At 37.8% G+C, this 20,061-nt stretch overlaps 1 protein-coding gene across 2 annotated transcripts; it reads right to left on the bottom strand.

The window, feature by feature from the left end:
• Positions 1-4,311: 4,311 nt before the first annotated feature.
• Positions 4,312-20,029, bottom strand: LOC140158594 (uncharacterized). 2 transcript variants are annotated; one of them, XM_072181746.1, is made up of 6 exons: positions 18,661-20,029; positions 16,537-16,989; positions 14,584-14,658; positions 13,355-13,825; positions 6,836-6,919; positions 4,312-5,191 (listed from the first exon to the last, which is right to left on the bottom strand). In XM_072181746.1, the coding sequence occupies exons 1-6, from the start codon at positions 18,992-18,994 to the stop codon at positions 4,467-4,469; spliced, it is 2,142 nt and encodes a 713-aa protein (XP_072037847.1). In that variant the 5' UTR covers positions 18,995-20,029; the 3' UTR covers positions 4,312-4,466. The 2 variants fall into 2 exon arrangements, with proteins under 2 accessions (XP_072037847.1, XP_072037848.1); XM_072181747.1 differs by lacking the exon at positions 13,355-13,825.
• Between the last annotated feature and the right edge of the window lie 32 nt (positions 20,030-20,061).

Here is a 20,061-nt window from a genome sequence, read left to right on the forward strand (position 1 = left end):
TATGGACAATCATAATGTCCCTGAATCCATGATAGTAGTATCCAGTTTGTCAACAGGTCATATTAAATCATGTCCCGGTCCCCCCCTGATTAATTGAAATTGTGTGAAATATGTGAGGGAAGGTGTTTTGGAAATTGAAAATAATGGTTTTTCACATTAAAAGTAGAATTTGGGGGTCTGAACCTTTTCAAATATGAACCTGCAATTATGTTCTATGGGTTTGAGGGTCTATATCAAAGCAGCCAATCAGAAAAGTGGTTAGAAAAGTATGTGGAGTGCATTGATTGTGAATAATGTGCAATCCGCGTACTACGCACAGTGCTTTCACATGTGTTCGTGTCTCGTAGGAATGATTCATTTTTCGGGTGGATTGATGCATTTATATTTGGTTCTATTTTCCAACATTAGTTAATGAATGTGTGAATACCTAGATTTCCTAGACGATGATGCAAGTCAAAATATTTAATAAGCATCACTTGTTCGGGGCTCGTGCATTAGAAGCATCAACATCAGCGTGTGTGCATTATTTTGATCTAATTTCTCTCCCAACAAGTAATACACGTTCATATTGTCATTTTGGTCCACTATTTTGGACAGCCATAGGAGATCAATTTTTCAATATTACGAAATAAAAGTTATACATAACAGCCAGAGTCAAAATTAACTTAAATTATCACAAAATTATATAAAATATTTTGTTAATCTCAAGAAAAAATGATAGTGCTTTATTTTCATCACCTGCATGTAAGGATATCAATCCGAAGTTGATACAGGGTGTATCAAAATGATTGGTACCCATCATCTTCATCATCTTATGAATCGCATGTTTTTTCCAAATTCAAAATTGAATCCTCTTGAAGCTACTACGATTGATATAGTTTTATGACCTTTTATGACATGAATCTACAAATCAGGTGGATGTAATGCTGCATTTTGATGTGGCAGTCTTGTTAATACTCAATGGATATTGATGGGTACCAATCATTTTGATACACCCTGTATAGTGCATGGGGGACACAAGTTTTGTTAAATATTACGTGAAGCAGGCGTCTCATTGTGCTTGTGCCCCTCAGTAGTTGCAAAAATTTTCCAAAATTGGTGCCAAATGAAAGCATTTGGTGGACACTTTTTACACTATTTAAAGGAGTATTTCGTGATCCAAGCATCCTCTTTTTATGACATTTTTCAGTGCATATCCATGAAAAAAACCTATTCCCAAAATTTCAGTTGATTCCGATTCTGCGTTCGCGAGTTATGCATGATAATGTGTATTACACTGCTCCATAGACAATGCGTTGTAATTTCGTTCTGGTGCACCAGAACGATATTCAAATTTCACGATATCTTTGCTAAACGAATTAATCTGCAAGAAATATTTTGTACATAAACATTATGTAGCCATAGGTTTCCAGTGATATAAAAATCTCAACTTTTTTTGATAAAAGTGGGGGAATGAGGCTGTGGATCACGAAATGCCCTTTTAATGTGTAAAATATTAGTTGGACAAAATTGAAAAATATTCAATATGAAGGCCCAATTGAAGCAGTTTGCAGTTCATTTCTAGTGGTGTGCCTAGACGTTTTGTCGAGGGAGGGGGGGGGGCAAAGGAAACAAAATTACCCAGTGAGCATTATTCAGACCCGATTTTGCTGGCATGCAGTGCGCTAAAATCTCATTTTCATATACTATTTGAAATCACAGACTGACATTAAATCTAAAATTAAAATTAAAAAATAATAAAATGATGTTGAGTGAGAAGACAGTCAAATTTCTTTGTTTTTATAGCAAGTTGCCTGCACCTATGCATGAACGAGAATATAATATTTTGAAAATTGATGTTGCACAATAACAGTGGCATATCAAGAAATCAGTTGTTAGGTGGCAAAGGTGCATGGTGGACATATTTTGCACTGGGACCATTGCCTACACTTGTAGTCCTATATCTAAGCAAAGTTATGTGTTTATCAGGCAACATTCGCACAAAGCGTGAAACATTGCATAAATTTAGGCCCCCAAAATCTGTGTTTATTGGGCTAAAAAGAAGACGCTCAGAGCAATTCTGGTGGTTTTCCCAGTACATGGAGCTGTTCTTCACTCGAAGACAAGGACGTAGCAAGCAGGTGGACAAAGCCCATGGGCCCAAGCAAAAGTGAACATAAAATAAACCGGAAAATATATTAAAAGGGCTATGCGCCTAATCTAAGAGCTGCATGAGGGTGCACCCGCCACTTGATATGCTATTGCTATCGCAATAAGTAACATCAAACTCCCGGGTCAAACTCTTCAACAAAATGCAGACATTGTCACCAATAGTGAACCATTTTGACATAATATAATCTACAGAACACTATATGGATTTAAATCAGTCTACAAGGTTGATGAAATTTGTCAGGAAACGCATGGACGAGAGATGAGAATGAGGCGCCGCTGTGTGGCCGTGATAAACACCAATTGTACTTTTGTGGGCATACAAGATATTGAGTTGAACCATTTTTACAAACAGCTACAAACCAGCAGGACTCAAATGACACTTTTGCTTGTGAGTTTGTTTGTTTTTTAAATCTTTATGAACAGAATTAAGTTTTAACTGTTTTAATAAAATCTAAAAACTGCTTCCACAAATCTTTTTTCAAGTGTTTTTTAATTGTATGTACCATGCTGTCTCAAATGGTAGAAATCAAGTTGTTAATAGTACCCAGTTAAAAGTTTAAACAGTTCTAGAGCTCGGGTATTAATGGTTTTAATTTGGCTAGCATGGATAAGGCTGTTTAAACTTTAACCTGGACTTCGCTTGACCATGCTTAGCAATTTCGACCGTGTGCATGGTTTTGATTTGCAAGTATCAATCTGCGTTGGGTAGCAATATTGATATCAAATTGGAGCCAACAAGATTCTGCACATGACCAGTCAACATTAATAGGTAAATTTTCACGGAAAAATTTTCTGGACACATGACCAATGCGTATCAACGTGAGTGTAACCTCGAGCCTGATCTCTGACCCCCGGCGGTGACCTCGCTATTCAAGTCTTAGTAATTTTGAATTGGAATAGTATTTTTGACCGCAATTTTGATAGGAATTTGTGCATTGCAAATTTATTCAATATTATGTTATCTTAATTTTTTCACAATATCATCAAAACGTAATTTCAAAAATATCTATCTCACGGAAACTCTTACCATAACATTATTAACTTCACGACAAAGTAACTTATTTTGCCTCAAAGGAGGAATTCTTCCTATTCAAATACATTGGAAGAACACCCGCTGTGCTCGGGGTCACATTCCATAATGCTAATATGTCTGCGCCATGTCCAGAAAATTTTCCCGTGAAAATTTACCTATTAATTCTGACTGATGACCTTATCAATCAAATTGTCATATTAAAGATCAGGTTTTGGTGTAGGATGGGCTACATAACTGGGGACTTTCTTTATTTGAGGTGTTTATGTCAATATACAGGAGAAAGAATCACACATTGCACAATTTAATATGAAATTACAATAGAAGAATTTACCTGCATTATAATAGAAACATAACATTTCCATATAAAATAGTATTTCTTGTCCATAAAATGTTAGCTTAACTGTCAGATACAGAGTGTCAGATATGCCCCCTTTTAATTTTGAAAGGTGGATCTTGGGAGGGGTGGTGTTTAGAAAGTTTTAAAAACATTGAATTTTCTGGGTACCAACCCAGAAAATTCTTTCTGGGAGCAGGCAAGTTGGTGGAATTCTTAGCAATAGTAGGACATTCACAAAAGTTTTCTCATGTGACACATTTTATTTCACACTTCTTTTCTGGGACTATGATTAATTTGCCATCCATTATAACAAAGAAAGGCTTGTTATAAAAAGATGACACAAATTCCATTCCCATAACCTGATAATATAACATTTCTGCTATATATTTAAGACCATGTAACTATTAGATGTCAAAAATTGAATATTAAAATTAGAGTTTCATTGCCAGTTAGAACTAACTCAAGGATTAGGATTTGAGTTACTTTAAATGAAAGTCCTATTTTTCTGTCAATGGGTAAGTTTTGCTGTTGAAACACTTGAAACTTTATGGAATGTGTTTTTTGAGAATTAGAGAAAGAGAACCGGGACTCCCTATATCGCCACATACAATTGCGCCATCACATCAGCTATGTGGAAAAAATTGGGAGTATTTGGGTCCTTACCGACGAACGAAAACAATTCTGCATCTCATCTGAAGCATCTTGGTACTCGCGTGCAGGTCGCATCAAGTGCGTCTCTCAAATGCGCCAATCATCCATATCGCGCTTGCATGACAACAACAGTACAAGCGTATTCGGAGGGAAACCAAATACCCCCAATTTTTGCTCCATGCCTGTATCAAGATGGCGGTCAGTGTCCCGGTTCTCCTTCTCTAATTCTGTGGTTTATTCCCATCTGTAAATCCTCAATGTTTCCTGGGGTATTTTTCTTTCATATTAAAAGTTTTAAAAAATTGCAGGTTTTTTACCCTGCTTAGCGGTATAGACTTGCAATAATAAATATCCCTTACATGGATGACTTGTGTGCAAAGTAAATCTTACTGGGATTACATTGTTATTGCTAACTGATCCTGCTGTCATCCAAAATCTCTTGTATTTCTTTTCATGCCTTTGAACATGCCTCTTCATCCTCCTGAAGTCATTTATGTAACGTTGGCAGTATTTGCACTTGAAGCAGGAAATAAACTTTGGATGGGAGACTTTCTTGTGCCAAGTAAGCATGGAATGAGATGTAAATCCTTTGTAACACAAACAACAGTATATCCTGTTGATTGTTAAGTATGTTGCACATGTATAATGATGCTTGATGTCATCATTTCCATCATAATGCTTGTTGCACCAGGGACATATGTGTAGCTTCATTTTTGCAAGCTTCAATTTCATCCATTTACCCTGGTTTGCCTGGCACTTGCACTGTTTTGTGGTATTGTGAATTGTCTTCAGATGTAATTTCAGACTAGTCTGACTTATAAATGCAATACCACAGTAACAACAGAAACACTGGTGCCACTTGGAATGAAGCAGTAGCTGGATTGGATTCTTGAAATTGCACTCACAGACATCGCACTGTATCCATTCCATCTTTCTCTCATCGTCATCATCACTGTCCGCATCTATTTTTGATCCTTCTGAAGCTGTTTCTGTTTCTTCTGAGTCACTGGAGACACCATCTGGGGAATAAAGAATGAAATAAAAATAAATCAACACTGTAAAATTTGAACACTATTAGTCAAACGTCACACTATGTCAAAAGCTTTTTCTCTTTTTTTTTGATCAGAGCTGGTCTCCACTATATTGAGAGCAGGTCTCTTATTTTATACCTTGAAAATGAGAAGTCTTTTTGAAACATCGGATTTTTACTATGAACTTTGTTTATATGTTTTGTGTTACTCCCCCATTGGATGCTGTGTCATATTTTCCCTGCTTTTATTTTATCCATTTCTAGTGTGACACTGTTGTATCCTTTTGGATCCATCCTTTGGTTCCCCGCTGGTCAGTTGGAACAGATTTTCCTTTTTTTTTACAATTTTAGTAGGCCAGAAATGTGACAATCTTAATTTCCATAGACACCTGTGGATTGAGTCTATTTCTGAAGCATAAAAACACTAGCTTGTATAAAAGTCTCTGTATATCAAACTGTTGTTAGAAGTCTATTAGATACCAGTATTTAGATATGTGATGTAGTGCTTGCAGTTCAATGGGAAGAAGGCGGTTCACAAATCACTAGATTTAAAAGGGAAACTGAACTTGGGAACATAAGATCACAGGGAGGGTTGTGATGGAAATAAGAAGGTGATTCTCAAACCCCTGGCCTCCTGCCATACCGTTAACAAGGTTTATTGCAATTTGACCCCTAATACATGACCCACCTCTGAACTCAACAACCACCTACTCAGTGGTGGTGCCATGCGCAATTTTATGCAAGATTTGCCCCCCCTCTGAAATTCACTTTGCCCCCCCATGCCCCGAAAAAAAATCCTGGTGCCACCACTGCACCTGCTTGAGATACATCTATGCTGCATTAGGGTCGGTCAAGAAAGGACAAACTAAAAATATTTTGGGGTGCCCAGGGGAATTTAGTTTTGTATCTCATTTTCCATTCAGTTTGGCATTAGTTTGGATATGGGATATGTAGACCTTGCCCTCCCACACTCACCACCACCTGTGTTACATGATCTACATCGTCATGACGAGCTGTTATAATCATGCAATTTAAATTGTAATGGAGAGTGATTGTCACTACTATATGGGGCACTATCTGTAACAAGACATATCCTAGGTAAGGTCTCCACCACCATGACCATAAAACATCAAAATCATTGAAACTGCATTTTATTTAATGACCATTTGAAATAAATACATGTATGTTTGAATGATTTTGATTTAAACATTTGATCCAAATACAAAGAATTAATTCCTACCTGGGAATTTTCAGATGGTACTCCATCTGATAACAGACTCGTAGACTCCTGGAATGAAAGATGGAGTACCATCTGAAAATTCCAAGGTAGGAAACAAGTCTTTGTGTTTGGATCAAAAGTTTAAATCAAAATCATGATTTACTTAGATGAACTTTCATGAACGTTAATGTTTTAATAGTCACTATGAAAGCAAAGGTTACAAAATAAAATAAACAATGTGTATCTTTCCAAAAGCTCTCAAATGAGCATACTTTTTTCATGTGCTTTAATCTTAGTGTGATTGAGGTTCTGAGGAACTAAATATGATTGACGAGAGCTAAACCAGCATATGTATTGCCTAAATGAGTGGTAGAGCTGCAAGGTGTTCAGGCGGACATTATGATATCAACTTACTTGATGATAACGCTATCTGTGGACCATTCTGAAGGTCTTCCCCATCAACTGTGACAACATCAATAATCTCATTCTCACTCATATCTGAAAAACATGACAACACAAAAGTGTGTAAACTGAAGGAACCAGTTTCTAACATGGTCCTTCAAACGGTATGCACAATTTGTATTGTTTCCTAAAAGAATATGATACAAATTTTATTTTACAAGTTTTTACCATTTAGAGAAGTTATTCATTGTTAGAACACCTTCGGAGCCTTATTTCACACTTTTCATGATGAGCACTCCATTGTAGTTTCCTCTTGTGAAGGTGGCTTGGGAATAGTTCCTTGCGCTGTGTTTCTTCTCTTTGCTTACTTACAAACAAACAAAATCAGCTTATACTTAAGCCTATTAACAAGGCTGAAGCTACACTACCAAGTGCCACAGTAGTGCAACGGTCCACCTGGCAGGATCCTACAGTGTGGGCCAAAACAACTTTACCCAATTTAAAAGGTTCATATCTCAAAATTGAAAAGTCTGCTGCAAATTGTTTTCACATATTCGTAAAGAACATCTTCTTTAGAGTATTTGGTGAAAAAACTATCCACAAATGTATTAAATTAAAAACGTGATGCTAGTTTTAAATCAAAGAGTCAAAATTAACTTTGTCCACGCGGAGGCCTGCTAACTGTCGCGTCGCATCACTTGCAATGGCGAGTTCGATAAAGAATGAGAACCACTCATACGCACAAATGTGTTCAGCAATTTTATATAACACAATCAAATAAATCAAACATGAACAATTTAAATGTCAAATTATGATATTTCGTCATGATATGCAGCTTTCACGCTGCAAAGATAAACACAATTCTCTTCAAATATGCGCAAAGCAATTGTAACCTAGCTCAGACCTGATTTTTTTTTTTTTTTACTAAATGTTATCTACAGGAAAGTTTGAAGTTATTGAAGTTATTATGTTAATTGGTCAGGTGGTATGTTCGGCAAATTGTTGCGTCGACAACTGACTCTGGGGTTAGCTGCAAGTTCCTTTGAACCGCTGCAATATTTGCAGCTGAACGACCAGTTCTTGGGCGTCCGCTCCGTGCTTTGCATCTATTCATCACACTTCGAGGTTGTGAAAGTTGTTCGATGGTAGGTTTCGTGGGATCTTACGTTCGGAAACAAATCCAAAATTGACTCTGCACTACCAAAAAGCTTTCTGTTCTTAATTAAGTATACCTCATATGCCATAAAAGTCATCTCTTGTGTTGTGAATTGCCTTATCTTGACACCTTGCAAACCTATTTAGAAATAAGCCACGCAGTCACAAAATGCACGAAGGCCTATTTAAAATTAAAAAATTGCGCCAGATAAAACCTTTGTGATTGTGTAATTTTTATGCTAATTGTTAGTCAATTACAGGAGTGAAGTTCGAGTACATGACAAGTAAATGGGGGTTAAAATCGATTGTATTTATTTCATGCATGTAAAACAATCATCACTTTTCCAAATACAAGCCAAACGTGTTTACCAATTACATGTATGCCTAACGCATATGTATGCCGTACTCTTAGCAATCAGACACATACCATTGAATTACGTGTGGACAAAGTGATTTTTGACCCTCGGACGTAAAACTAGCACCATTTTGTTAATTTAGCTTCTTTTGCTTTGATTTCTTCATCACATACTTTTAGAAATATATACATTTAGAATATGTAACAATATTATGAATTAAATAGCTCTTCTACAATTTGAGCAACCACCCGCTGAAATTGGGTAAAGTTGTTTTTGGCCCACACTGTAGATTGGTCTAACCCCATTATCTCAGGTTTGTGGGGGTTGGCAGTAGGTCATGTATGATGATGATATGGAATGACAACAGCTTGGGTGTCCACACATACAGCAGCTTCTTCCATGATGTGTCAACTTGCATGGCGGAGTCCCACTTGAGCCACTGTTCCTGCTTAGCACAACCATATAGGTAGACAGCATATCATCTTCATCCACATCTTTGACAAGACCGGTCAAGCACTTTCTGTGTTCCTGCGGCTTCATGTCTTTTAGCTTCTGGTTCTTTCTAAAGCCAAGGCCTGCTCTATCTTATCTGTCTATCCTCTGTACATCTCATTTAGTATCAGGTGACGTTCTTTCTGCTCTAGTTCCTTGATTCCATTCCATCTGACTTGCTTTGCCTCCATGTTTGTTGAGATGGTACTTGGTGACCTGCATGCCTCTTTAGCTGTAGACTGTATCTATTCCTACTTCGGTACAGGTCAATGTTGCACACCGTCGACGTCCTATACTATAAATATAAATTTAATACTCCGTTGGTGAGCGACGGGCGAGTGGTAGTGAGCGACAGGCGAGTGGTATTTCACTGAACGCAAGAAAAGGAGTTCTATCTGATTGGCTAACAATCGATCGCTTAGGTCGCTCAGTAGTCAACTACAAACTCATGCATTCAATTCGATTGAAATCGATTATTCTATTATTGACGAAGATAAAGAGCGTGGTAGTGTGTCAATAATGTACATTGTATTGCACCTGGTTTTACCAGCATTCCTTTATAAAATAATTTTCTCAAAGAGTTGAATATTATCAATATTTTTACAGCGGATTTCAAATGTTTTACATCAAAATTGCAGTTAAACATATCCACAGCAAAATACCGGTCCTCACTAATTAGTACATTTAATTTCCAGTTAGTACATTTAAACGAAACCTGTGATTTACGTGACAACAAATAAAATTTTCTTACAATAGAAATATCATATGGGATACTGATATGGTAGGCCGCAACCGCCACAACGTGGAGCTGCTACGCGTAGCTGACTTTTTGTTCCGTGGAGCCAAATTGACCAATCATGTTAGAGTTTTTCATTACTCGGGTAAAACTGACCAATCAAGTCGACTTACTCATTACGTGAAGCGAATTTAGTCATTAAGAATTTGCCAGGCGAGCTTCACGTGGTTGCAAGATATCCTCGGTCACGATAGTTATGATTCAAAAAGTAATTTATGAAAAGTACGAACCGACTTATTATTAAGATGGACATGCACTCACAAGAAATTCATACAGTATTGTACACAACTATATAGCTAGGCAGAGTGGTGGTAAACCATGCACACAATTCTGCGATCTGCAGTGTATCGCCGGGAGCTGATTTGTACATCTTATGTGGCGTGGCCTGCGAATTCGACCTTCAGCAAACCAGTTCGGATTTACTTTATATACTAGTAGTAGGCCATACATACTGTAGTTACGGTACTGCCCGTTTTCCTATACACAATACTCAGTGCGCTCACCATTGACGCGTGACCTAGTGTATGTTAGAAGTATTATACCATTGCCTATATGACGTCACTGTGTAAAAAATAACCAGTCAATATTTAAAGTATTCTCTGAAATTCTAGAAAATATAGTTTTGTAACATTTCCTAAATTTTAGCTAATTTAGGTGTTTGGAAATATTGGTACTTTTGTGTTTTAGGAAGGATATGTAAACGACAGATAACACCAAAAAATATGAACAAATTATTTCTAAACCGTGTTAAGTCTGCAAACCATTATGCTTCTCATTTTCAAGAACGCTGGTTAACAATAAGCAGACTATTGTCTCATTTAAATAAACAAAAGCCCAGACAGTATTGTTACCTTTGCGTTTGCTTTATAATCATTCACCCAACTGAAACTATAATACCAGCTCATTGTTCATTGCACAGGTAAAACAGACACAAGTGCAGTGTGTATTTAACCAGAGAAGATCTGATGTAACATAGTTGAGCTGTTTTCATTGAGTGTTATCTTGGTTTAATAGCTTTTAATGGGGTTTAAGTCCTTCAAAGGTCGTGGTGAATTCTACTGTAGACATGACTGCATCATGATTATTTTAAAGTCAACAACATTCAACAATATGATCACCGTGATAGTATGACAGTATCAGTACCGTGGGTGTCAGTGATCCTGGCCTGACACAGTAAATAAACAAACAAACACGCCACACACATGGCACATGCATGCAAGGTAACATTGACTATACACTAATCAAACAATGGTATTGATCCTGTACAACTGTTTGTGGTTTATTTACATTCGATTCATTTAAAATCCACATAGTAAACATTAATTTTGGCAAGAGTTTCTCTCTCTGGAGCGATGATGCATCAACTGGCTCAGCGTAATGAAAAGATCTAACATGATTGGTCAATTTAGCTCCATGACGAAAAAGTAAGCTACTGCGCGTAGCAGCTCCACGTTAGGCGGTTACTGACCAGCCATATACTGATCATCGAAAATCGTAAAACATAGAATAGAAACAGTGTGGCGGCTCTCAAAATCTCAAATTGTATGCATAGCCTGAGTCGCACGGCCTATCTCGAACAAAATAGCTCAAAATCACCATGCGTAGTTGTTGAAAAACGTGAGGATTTATCGTACTACCACGGCAATTATTAACACGAAGATATAGGGATGATGATGGTGTGTGTTGGTGGTGCATCAGCTTACTCGCTTCAAGTGTTTGGTGCAGGGAGCCTCCAGATTCTCAAGGAACGTAATTGGGAAGTTATAGAAAGTGAACTCCCATGTCAGTTTGGGTATGATTGCGTTGTTGTAAATCCACATCTTCATGATACTGTTGAGTTGGCTCTTGTCCACTGTTTTTAGCATATGTGCCAGTTTGTCTTTCATGGATTGTCTGATGGCATGGTCTTTCAAGTCTTCAAAGCTTAACTTGCCAAGAAATCTCATCGGCTGACTGTGGATGCTGGCAATCTCTCCTCCATCAATTCTTAACTTGGGGTCGTATGCAGCAGACTGAGTTTTCTGTCCTTCTCGTCCTTGTTTGGGATGAACTTCTTCTCTTCATTGCATGTGACCAGCATTTGATTGGTTTGGCTTTCATGGTGCGTGTCAACCAGAGGAAGTCATTGACTATACTGATCAACTTCTGGCAATCTTCTGGGCTTTTGGTAATCAGTGTGAGATCACCTGCATATGCTTTAGTAGAGGATTCTGTAGTTGTGTTGCTCACACAGTTCCCAAGGTAGCTGTGTTTATCAAGCAGATCAAGACCCAAGTTGAAGACAGCCAGAAACCTAATTTGACCTGCACATATATCCATGGTGACTATACTATTACAAGATTGGGACTCCGCACCTATCCATGGTGATCATATACTATTACAGGATTGTGTCTCCGCACCTATCCATGATCACTATACTATTACAAGATTGTGACTCTGCACCTATCCATGGTGACTATACTATTACAAGATTGTGACTCTGCACCTATCCATAATACAAGATTGTGACTCTGCACCTATCCATAATACAATGTTGTGACTCTGCACCTTGCACCTATCCATAATGACTATACTATTACAAGATTGTGCCTCTGCACCTATCCATGGTGACTATACTATTACAAGATTGGGACTCTGCACCTATCCATAATACAAGATTGTGACTCTGCACTTATCCATCTATATAATAATACGCATCGTCTGTCTATCTGTCTATCCGTCTATCTGTCTATCTGTCTATCTGTGTGTCTGTCCGCCTATTTTCTCGGAGACTAGGGGTCGCACGTTCCTCAAACTTGGTGGGTGGGTGCATGTAGACCCCATACAGATCAAGTTTGTATTGGTTAGTGGGTCAAGGTCACCCGAGGTCATCCAGGGGTCAAATTAGTAAAAACTGTTTTTCTCAGGGACTGGGGGTCGCACGTTCCTCAAACTTGACGGGTGGGTGCGTCTTGACCCGGGACAGAACAAGTTTGTATTGGTTAGTGGGCCAAGGTCACCAGAGGTCATCTAGGGGTCAAATTAGTAAAACTGTCATATGGGCATGCAACTTGGTGGGTAGGTGCATCTTGACCTAAGACGGAACAAGTTTGTATTGGTTAGTGGGTCAAGGTCACCCAGGGGTCATCTGAGGTCAAATTAGTAAAAACTGTTGTATGGCCATGAAACTTGGTGGGTACAGTCAACTTTTAGAGTCAAATTTTTGACGGTCATTTTAGGGTCATCAAGGTCAAATTACTAAAACTGTCGTATGGGCATGAAGCGTGGTGGGTACAGTCAACATTTAGAGCCAAATTTTGGAAGGTCATTTCGAGGTCACAAGGGGTCATCTGAGGTCAAATTAGTAAGAACTGTCCTATGGGCATAAAACGTGGTGGGTACAGTCACCATCAGCCAGGTAATCGCGACAGCCGAGAACCGCCAAATACGGGTAACCGCCTAGTAATACAAGATTGCGACTCTGCACCTTGCCCCTATCCATAATTACTATACTATTACAAGACTGTGACTCTGCACCTATCCATGGTGACTACTATTACAAGATTGTTCCTCTTCACCTATCCATAGTGACTATACTATTTTGCATCTTGACAAGTCAATACTGTCAGTCTGCATTTCATTGTGTACAGCTTCAAATCATGAATGTTTGCTCAAAGCAAGGGTTTCAATGTTTTATTTGTTATATGACTCTATAAGCGCATAAGAAAATGATATTTAGGGAATACAACATACCTTCAATGGGTGAAGTTTCGATTGCCACTTCAAATTCAGCCCAATCCTCCATGCTGGTATATCTCATACATTGTGGATGTGATCCATGTTTATTCATCTGTCTACTCTGATGAAACTCTTCTTGCCTATAAAATTCAGATGCCAAAACCTTGCATGCCCAGGGTGGACTTATATTACATTGATTGTAGAATTGCTGTCTGTGAGCACTTTGGTGTACACATAGCTTCATGTATATTGATCTCAGTATGGAGATGAAGCAAATAATTTGAGACCTTAGTCTTGATGTATAGATTAAACCTACAGAGTGTTGCTCACAAATGGTTTTAAAAATGAACATCTCCAAGTGGAGTTTGTTTAGCCAGCCATTATTCCTTTTGATGACACGTACCATCCGGGATAAGTTAACATTCAAGTAGCAAAAAGATGGATTGTCAGCATTGGTATCAGTCTCCTCCTGCTGAATGTCACAGTCTGGAATGATATTGATGAAAAGTATCACTATAGTTTAATAGTCACCAGCTCAGGCTTTCATGACTATAAATGCAAACTGCATAATATGTTGCGTAGTGAGCGGCTCCAACGATACTTGCACGTTATACATTTCCATATTATATTATTTAATACAATCTGATCCAATCGGACCAAAGTCAGCAATAATGAAATTGAGTTATAGGCAAAAACAAGGAGCAAAAAGACAACTAGAAATTTGTAGTTCTTGGGAAGTACGGTTCTTAACGCAAAACCACAATGCTTCCATGTACATGCACATTGATGTACAAAACAATTTTCATTAAAAAAAATTAGAAAAAATTTTTGAAAAGAAATTTAACATTTTTGTTGGCCCCCACACATATGTGGGGCTTATCATCCAGATGGTTGCCTGCCTGTTTGGTTTTTTGTTTGTTTGTTTGGCTGTCCGGTCGGAAGCAAATTGATTAACCCACTGTGAAGCTTCAACGCAATAATCGATCAACTTCAAACATGGTATGGTGATAGGATATGGTGGCCTGATGTGCTGCATAGTTTTGTGTCATGTTATTTGCAAATTTATGAATATTAATTTACTGGCAAGTCATTTCCTGTCTTTTTTTTCAAATATAAAACACAGCATTCCTGATCTCCTGATCCTGGAGTCCATTTCAAAGAGAATTATGATACATCTTAAGTTATAAAATACTGTAAATATGATCAGACTCAATAGCTTGACCAAATTTTTACCATCAGCTTACTTGATAATTGTACTGCATTTTCTTCACTCTCCTGAACTCTGTCTGCCAGGAAATCAGTCCTTCTCCTCTTTGTATCTGAAAACATAGTATCAATAAAACAGACCCCACATTTACTGATGATTAATTTTCCTAATCCTGGAGTACATTTCAAAGTGAATTATGATACATAAAAATCATCATACAATACAAAACAACATAACATAACACCTATTTCATAAAGAAGCCATATAATTGGTAAGAATCACAAGTATTCGCCCTTTGCACAGATTCCGCCATCTTGCTACCAAAATGAGGATGGTTCTCCATGCAAACACATGTGCAAAAAGTGAATTTTTGTTTCTTGTGCATTAATTTCTAGCAACACGTACATCAAAGGACTTTGCAAAGCGAATGTGACAGTTAAAGCACGCGTTGACAGGGGTACCAACACGCACTTTGCGGGTAGAACCTCGTTTGAATGACCTTGCGATCAGCGAATAGAAAGTAAACAGGACAACTTGGAAACTTCATTTGAATGAATAATGTGACCAACATCCACATATACACTGTGTAACAAACGTAAGTCTACACATTTGTGTACACGGTCTATTGCCATTTATTCTAATACCATTTCGTCTAATTCCCGTTTAGTCTATATTCAATTGGTCTATTACCAGACAGGCTAATTGCCACTTAGTCTAATAATCATATAGTTTAATGTCCATTTAGTCTAATATTGTTTGGTCTAATAACCGGTGTGTATATTAAACGTATAGTCTAATAACCATTTGGTCTAATATTTCTTTAATAACCATTTGGTCTAATACCCATTTGGTCTAATAACCATTAGGTCTAATACTCATATGGTCTAAGAACCAGTTAGTCTAATACCATTTTGTCTATTTATTAATAAACTAAATGCTTGTAAGACTAAATGGTTTGTAGACCCACCCACATGATTGCTTTCGGAAAATATGCTTTTTGAAATATGATTGCTTTCGGATTGCGTACAGGTGTTGATTTGGCAGCTGTGTTCATTCAAATTAAATTTTTACTAATTTACTGGATGCTATAATAAATTGTGATTTTGGGAAAAGGTTAAAGGGCATTACTAGACCATGACCATCTTGCCTGAAATGTGGACACAAATTAAGTACAAGGTGTCCCATAAAAAGATTACTTGTAGAAAATGAATCACATTTTGCGATGATACAACATAACACTTTCATTTTTCCAGATATTATTTATTCATCCTTCTTGTAATTGTCTGCGAAGTTTCAACTCTGTATCTGAAAAGCAACTTAACTTATAAGCGCAAGATGACATGGGTGTCAAGAGTGACTAACCATCAAAATATCGTACAACGAAGTTGAACACAACACAAGCACATCTTTGTTTTCATAATTTTTCTTATTACTTTTTATTTTTCTCCTTTTTCACCATGGTTAAACTTATTGCACTAATGAATTGATAAATAAAATAGTACACAGCTGAAAATAAACCAGTTTTGGAATTTCTTGACTCTTGGTGGTATCAAACAAAGGAAGGTGGTCATGAGAGAGGAACGCCTTTTGATGAAGGCATTTCTGTACACTGTATCTCCTGTCAACAACATAATGAAATAAATAAATCTTTTGCATTTAGGCTTTGTTTGAGTTTTGTTGAGTCGAAATCGCTGCCTTGTTATACATAGACCACTTGGCATGTGACGTCATTGCCCGGCAGTATGCGCGCGCATTATGGTAATTTCTATTGTTCTTTGCCTTGCAGTGTGTGTACGCATCGTAGTTTGCTAAGGGCATGTGCATTTTAAATCGCCTACCACATTTCATATAGTACAAGAAAGTCATTGAACAGTGTAGCGGCTCGTTCAAGTATATCGATAGACGAATCCCTCGCCTTTGTTGATAAACAGTGATGTCAAGTGGTCTATATTGTAAGCTTCTATTGACAACATCAAAACAATATACATACCTCTAAGGGGCAAAGTTTCAAATGCTGCTTCAAAATCTCTCTTAATCCTGACTTCTGTCAAATTTGGTAGTGGTCCATGTTGTTTGTTTTCCTGGCAAAAATGATGAAACTGCACTGGAGTGGAAAATTCAGAAGCCAAAACTTTGCATGCCCAGAGTGGACTCTCAACTTCATGTAGTCGCTCAAGGAATGGGAACTTACTGGAAGCATTAAGGGTGTTGCTGAACTTTGACCTAAGTTCAGAGGTAAAGATAATTATTTGATCCTTTAGCCTTTGTGTATGTATCAAATCCACTGAGTTGTCTTTACAGATTGCCCTAAAATAGTACACTTCCAGGCGAGGTATAGATAGCATCATATTTCCTTTCATGATCCTCAGCATGGAGGCCCACTTGACATAGAGGTAGCAAGAACTTTCTGAATCATCAGTTATCACTTCCTCACTAGCAGATTCTGAAATTATTATAAAGACAAAAATCACACAAAGTCATCATTTAATAATGTGTGTACAGGGTGAGGCAAAATCATGAACACTCTGAATAATAAGGGAGGACAGGTTGGTGTAGTGGTCTTCTCACTCACTTCTCACCACTACAGCCCAGGTTCAATTCCCCGCGATGTCACATGTGAGTTTGGTTGCACCTCCTTGCAGGTTTTTCTCCAGGTGTTCCAGTTTTCCTCCTGCTTCTAAAATGGGACCTCTTCCCATATTCCTGTCCCATCCTTTTTGGTTGGCATCCCTTGAATTTAGTAGCCTCTGAGCCCTATGGGCTTTGCCTGGCTTCGGCTGAATGTTATAAATTAAAAAAAATAAAGAAATAAAATGGATGAAAAGGTCAATTTCTACTGAGCAAATTTAATATTCTGAAAAATCATGTAGAACACACTATAATTGTGAAATATCTTCATAAGCACACATACATGAATATAAACCTAGCCCTGGCTCAAGCTCAGTGCCATCTGAATAACCCTACCTGGCACTGAGTCTAATAAGCAGATTCAGCTGTCAGTAGTTGTACTTCACTGTCCACTTTGGAATCCAAGGAACTGAACTCAGTTCTATGAAAAAAACCCAAGGTAATTGGATCCCTGAGAAACAGGACTATTTGCCATCTTTGTTCAGGAACTTTAGGTGTAGACCCCATGGTCCAAGTGACCAACTATGGTCAAACTGGCTATGATGGCATGTTATGTTGACAGAAGACCACAGCAAAAATGGACCTTGAGCGAAGCATTTTGTTAAAGGAAAAACAATGGATGGGAAGAGACACAGCTCAGATACACCCCTACTTGTATGTGTGCCTGACTAGGGACTTTTTTGACAAACAGGGACTTTTGTATGAGTTGTGTGTCGACTGGGGAATTTTATGTGCCAATCTCCTATCAATCGGGGACCTGTGTGTTTTCAAGTTTTACAACCGGGATTAAAAGACAAAAAAAGTTAAGTACAACCGGGACCTCACCTTACTCCTCAGAAGTCCCCAGTTGTAGTAATGCTTTTTTTGACAATTTCACCCATAGGGGGAGCCCTAGCCCAAGTATTAGGACTGGGGACATCCCCACTTGTAGCGCAGTCCACAATTAGTGGGAAAAATACACACAAAAGTCCATATTTGTAGGGTTTTTAAAACCAACACTTAATACATCACAGAAAGTACATCAGTACCTCCTTTATTCAGACCACATCTCAAATTCTGTGGTTTGCATTTTCAGATTGAAAGGGCAAAAAGAAGCCGTATTATGTTTTGCATCATTTTGAACCTTATGTGCTTTCAAATATGGCAACCTTTTGAAAAGAAAAAAAAGGTGTAGGTGATTCAACATTTAGTACCATTTCATTAGGGAGTCCAGATTTGCCTTAAAAGTTACCTGTACTCTGTTGCAAGATTCCTTTTATGCGTTAACCAGTCCATCGCATATATGCGTGACGTCAAGCGTGTGCATAGGGCCTTGTGGAAAATAATACGCACTGGACGGTTAGCAGTACGCTTTATTTGTAAAAGGAATTCTACAAATTGTGGTGAACACAAAGTGGACAAGTTTGATGAATTAGCAAATAAAAAAAACCCAGAAATACCTTAGCTTTCAATTCAATATTTCCTTTCCTTTCCTTTCTTAACTCACCTTGTGCTCTTTTCTGTTGATTTTCTCTTGTCTCTGATTGTTTTCCAAGCAATTTGTCATCCTTTCCATTTCCAAATTCACCACAAGCTCTCTTCCGTTTATGTGCTGATTGTGCTCTTGTCTTGGCATGTTGACTTCCACTTGTTGGGCCAAAAGCATTGTGCCATAAGAACTCTGTTACATGTAGTTTTGGTAGGTACTTATTATTTTCTTCACATATTTGATGAAACTGCTCCTGACTAATAAATTCAGACCCCAGTACTTTAATCCACAAATACACCACTGTACCATCTTCGTTAATGAGGTTTCGCTTCAAGGCAGAAGTACACTTCATAATTTGTCTCTCTAGTCTTTCAGTATATTTCAACTCTAAAGATTTCTCTTGACATATTGCATGGAATACAAGAGATGCCACATCTTCTGATGGTAGGTGAAGATTTTGCCTCACTACATCAAGCACAGTTATGGAGCTCACATTCAAGTCCACTTCATTCTTGTCTTCCCCACTCCCGCTGGCTTCATTCTTATTTTTAGAATCTGATAATTAAAGAGAAATACATATACTTACACCAACCAAACTACAACAAACTTTTGGTATTGAAATAAATGCTCCTGAAATTCAGGACTTCAATGACACCTTTTTTAATGAGCAGTAAGAAATACTTGAACAGCCCCTGAATGGAGACAGAAACATGAAATGGCAACAAATTGTAACTGAATGACCTCTATGAACTTGTCAATTTTGGGCACATAATGTTGATCACTTTCACCAAGATTCAAGATCATAGTTGGTCAGGAAAAACCACCTATGTGGCAATATAAGTTTAAACACTGAGTTATTCAACACAAAAAATAAATTGAGATTTACCTGTGTTGTCCGAGGTTTTTCACACTGAGCAACAAATTCCAACAATCTAGACTTAAGTCATTTGACCTCAGATAACCTTACGTAACCTTTTAAAATTATGGCTTCTAATGCTTATAATTGTCAAGTGTCATGAAATCCACCAATCTTTAGTTTTTGGCATAGGCGTAGATCCTGGGGGATGGGGGATAAATCACCCCAATATTTTGCCAGGGGGGATGGTCCAGACAATCATCCCTCCAATGTTGACGCCTGTATGTGGGTTTCTGATCAAATTAACCTCATATTTGGCCATTAGCCCCAAAGTGATACGCAATATTTCATCAGTTTAGCTTTAAAATGGCGAAATTCCACTTTTTCGTGCACTATGCATGCATTTGTACCATAAAAGGCATAAACTTATTCTGACCCCAAATGGGGCTGGATTCACTATACTTCAAGGAAATTTTTCCAACCCCATCCCCCAATGTCAAAAAGATTGAAAGACAATAATGGCAAGGGTAATTTGCAAAATCCAAAAAGTACTGACTTTAAAA

The sequence above is a fragment of the Amphiura filiformis genome, chromosome 8 (assembly GCF_039555335.1).
Source record: "Amphiura filiformis chromosome 8, Afil_fr2py, whole genome shotgun sequence".
NCBI lineage: Eukaryota > Metazoa > Echinodermata > Ophiuroidea > Amphilepidida > Amphiuridae > Amphiura > Amphiura filiformis.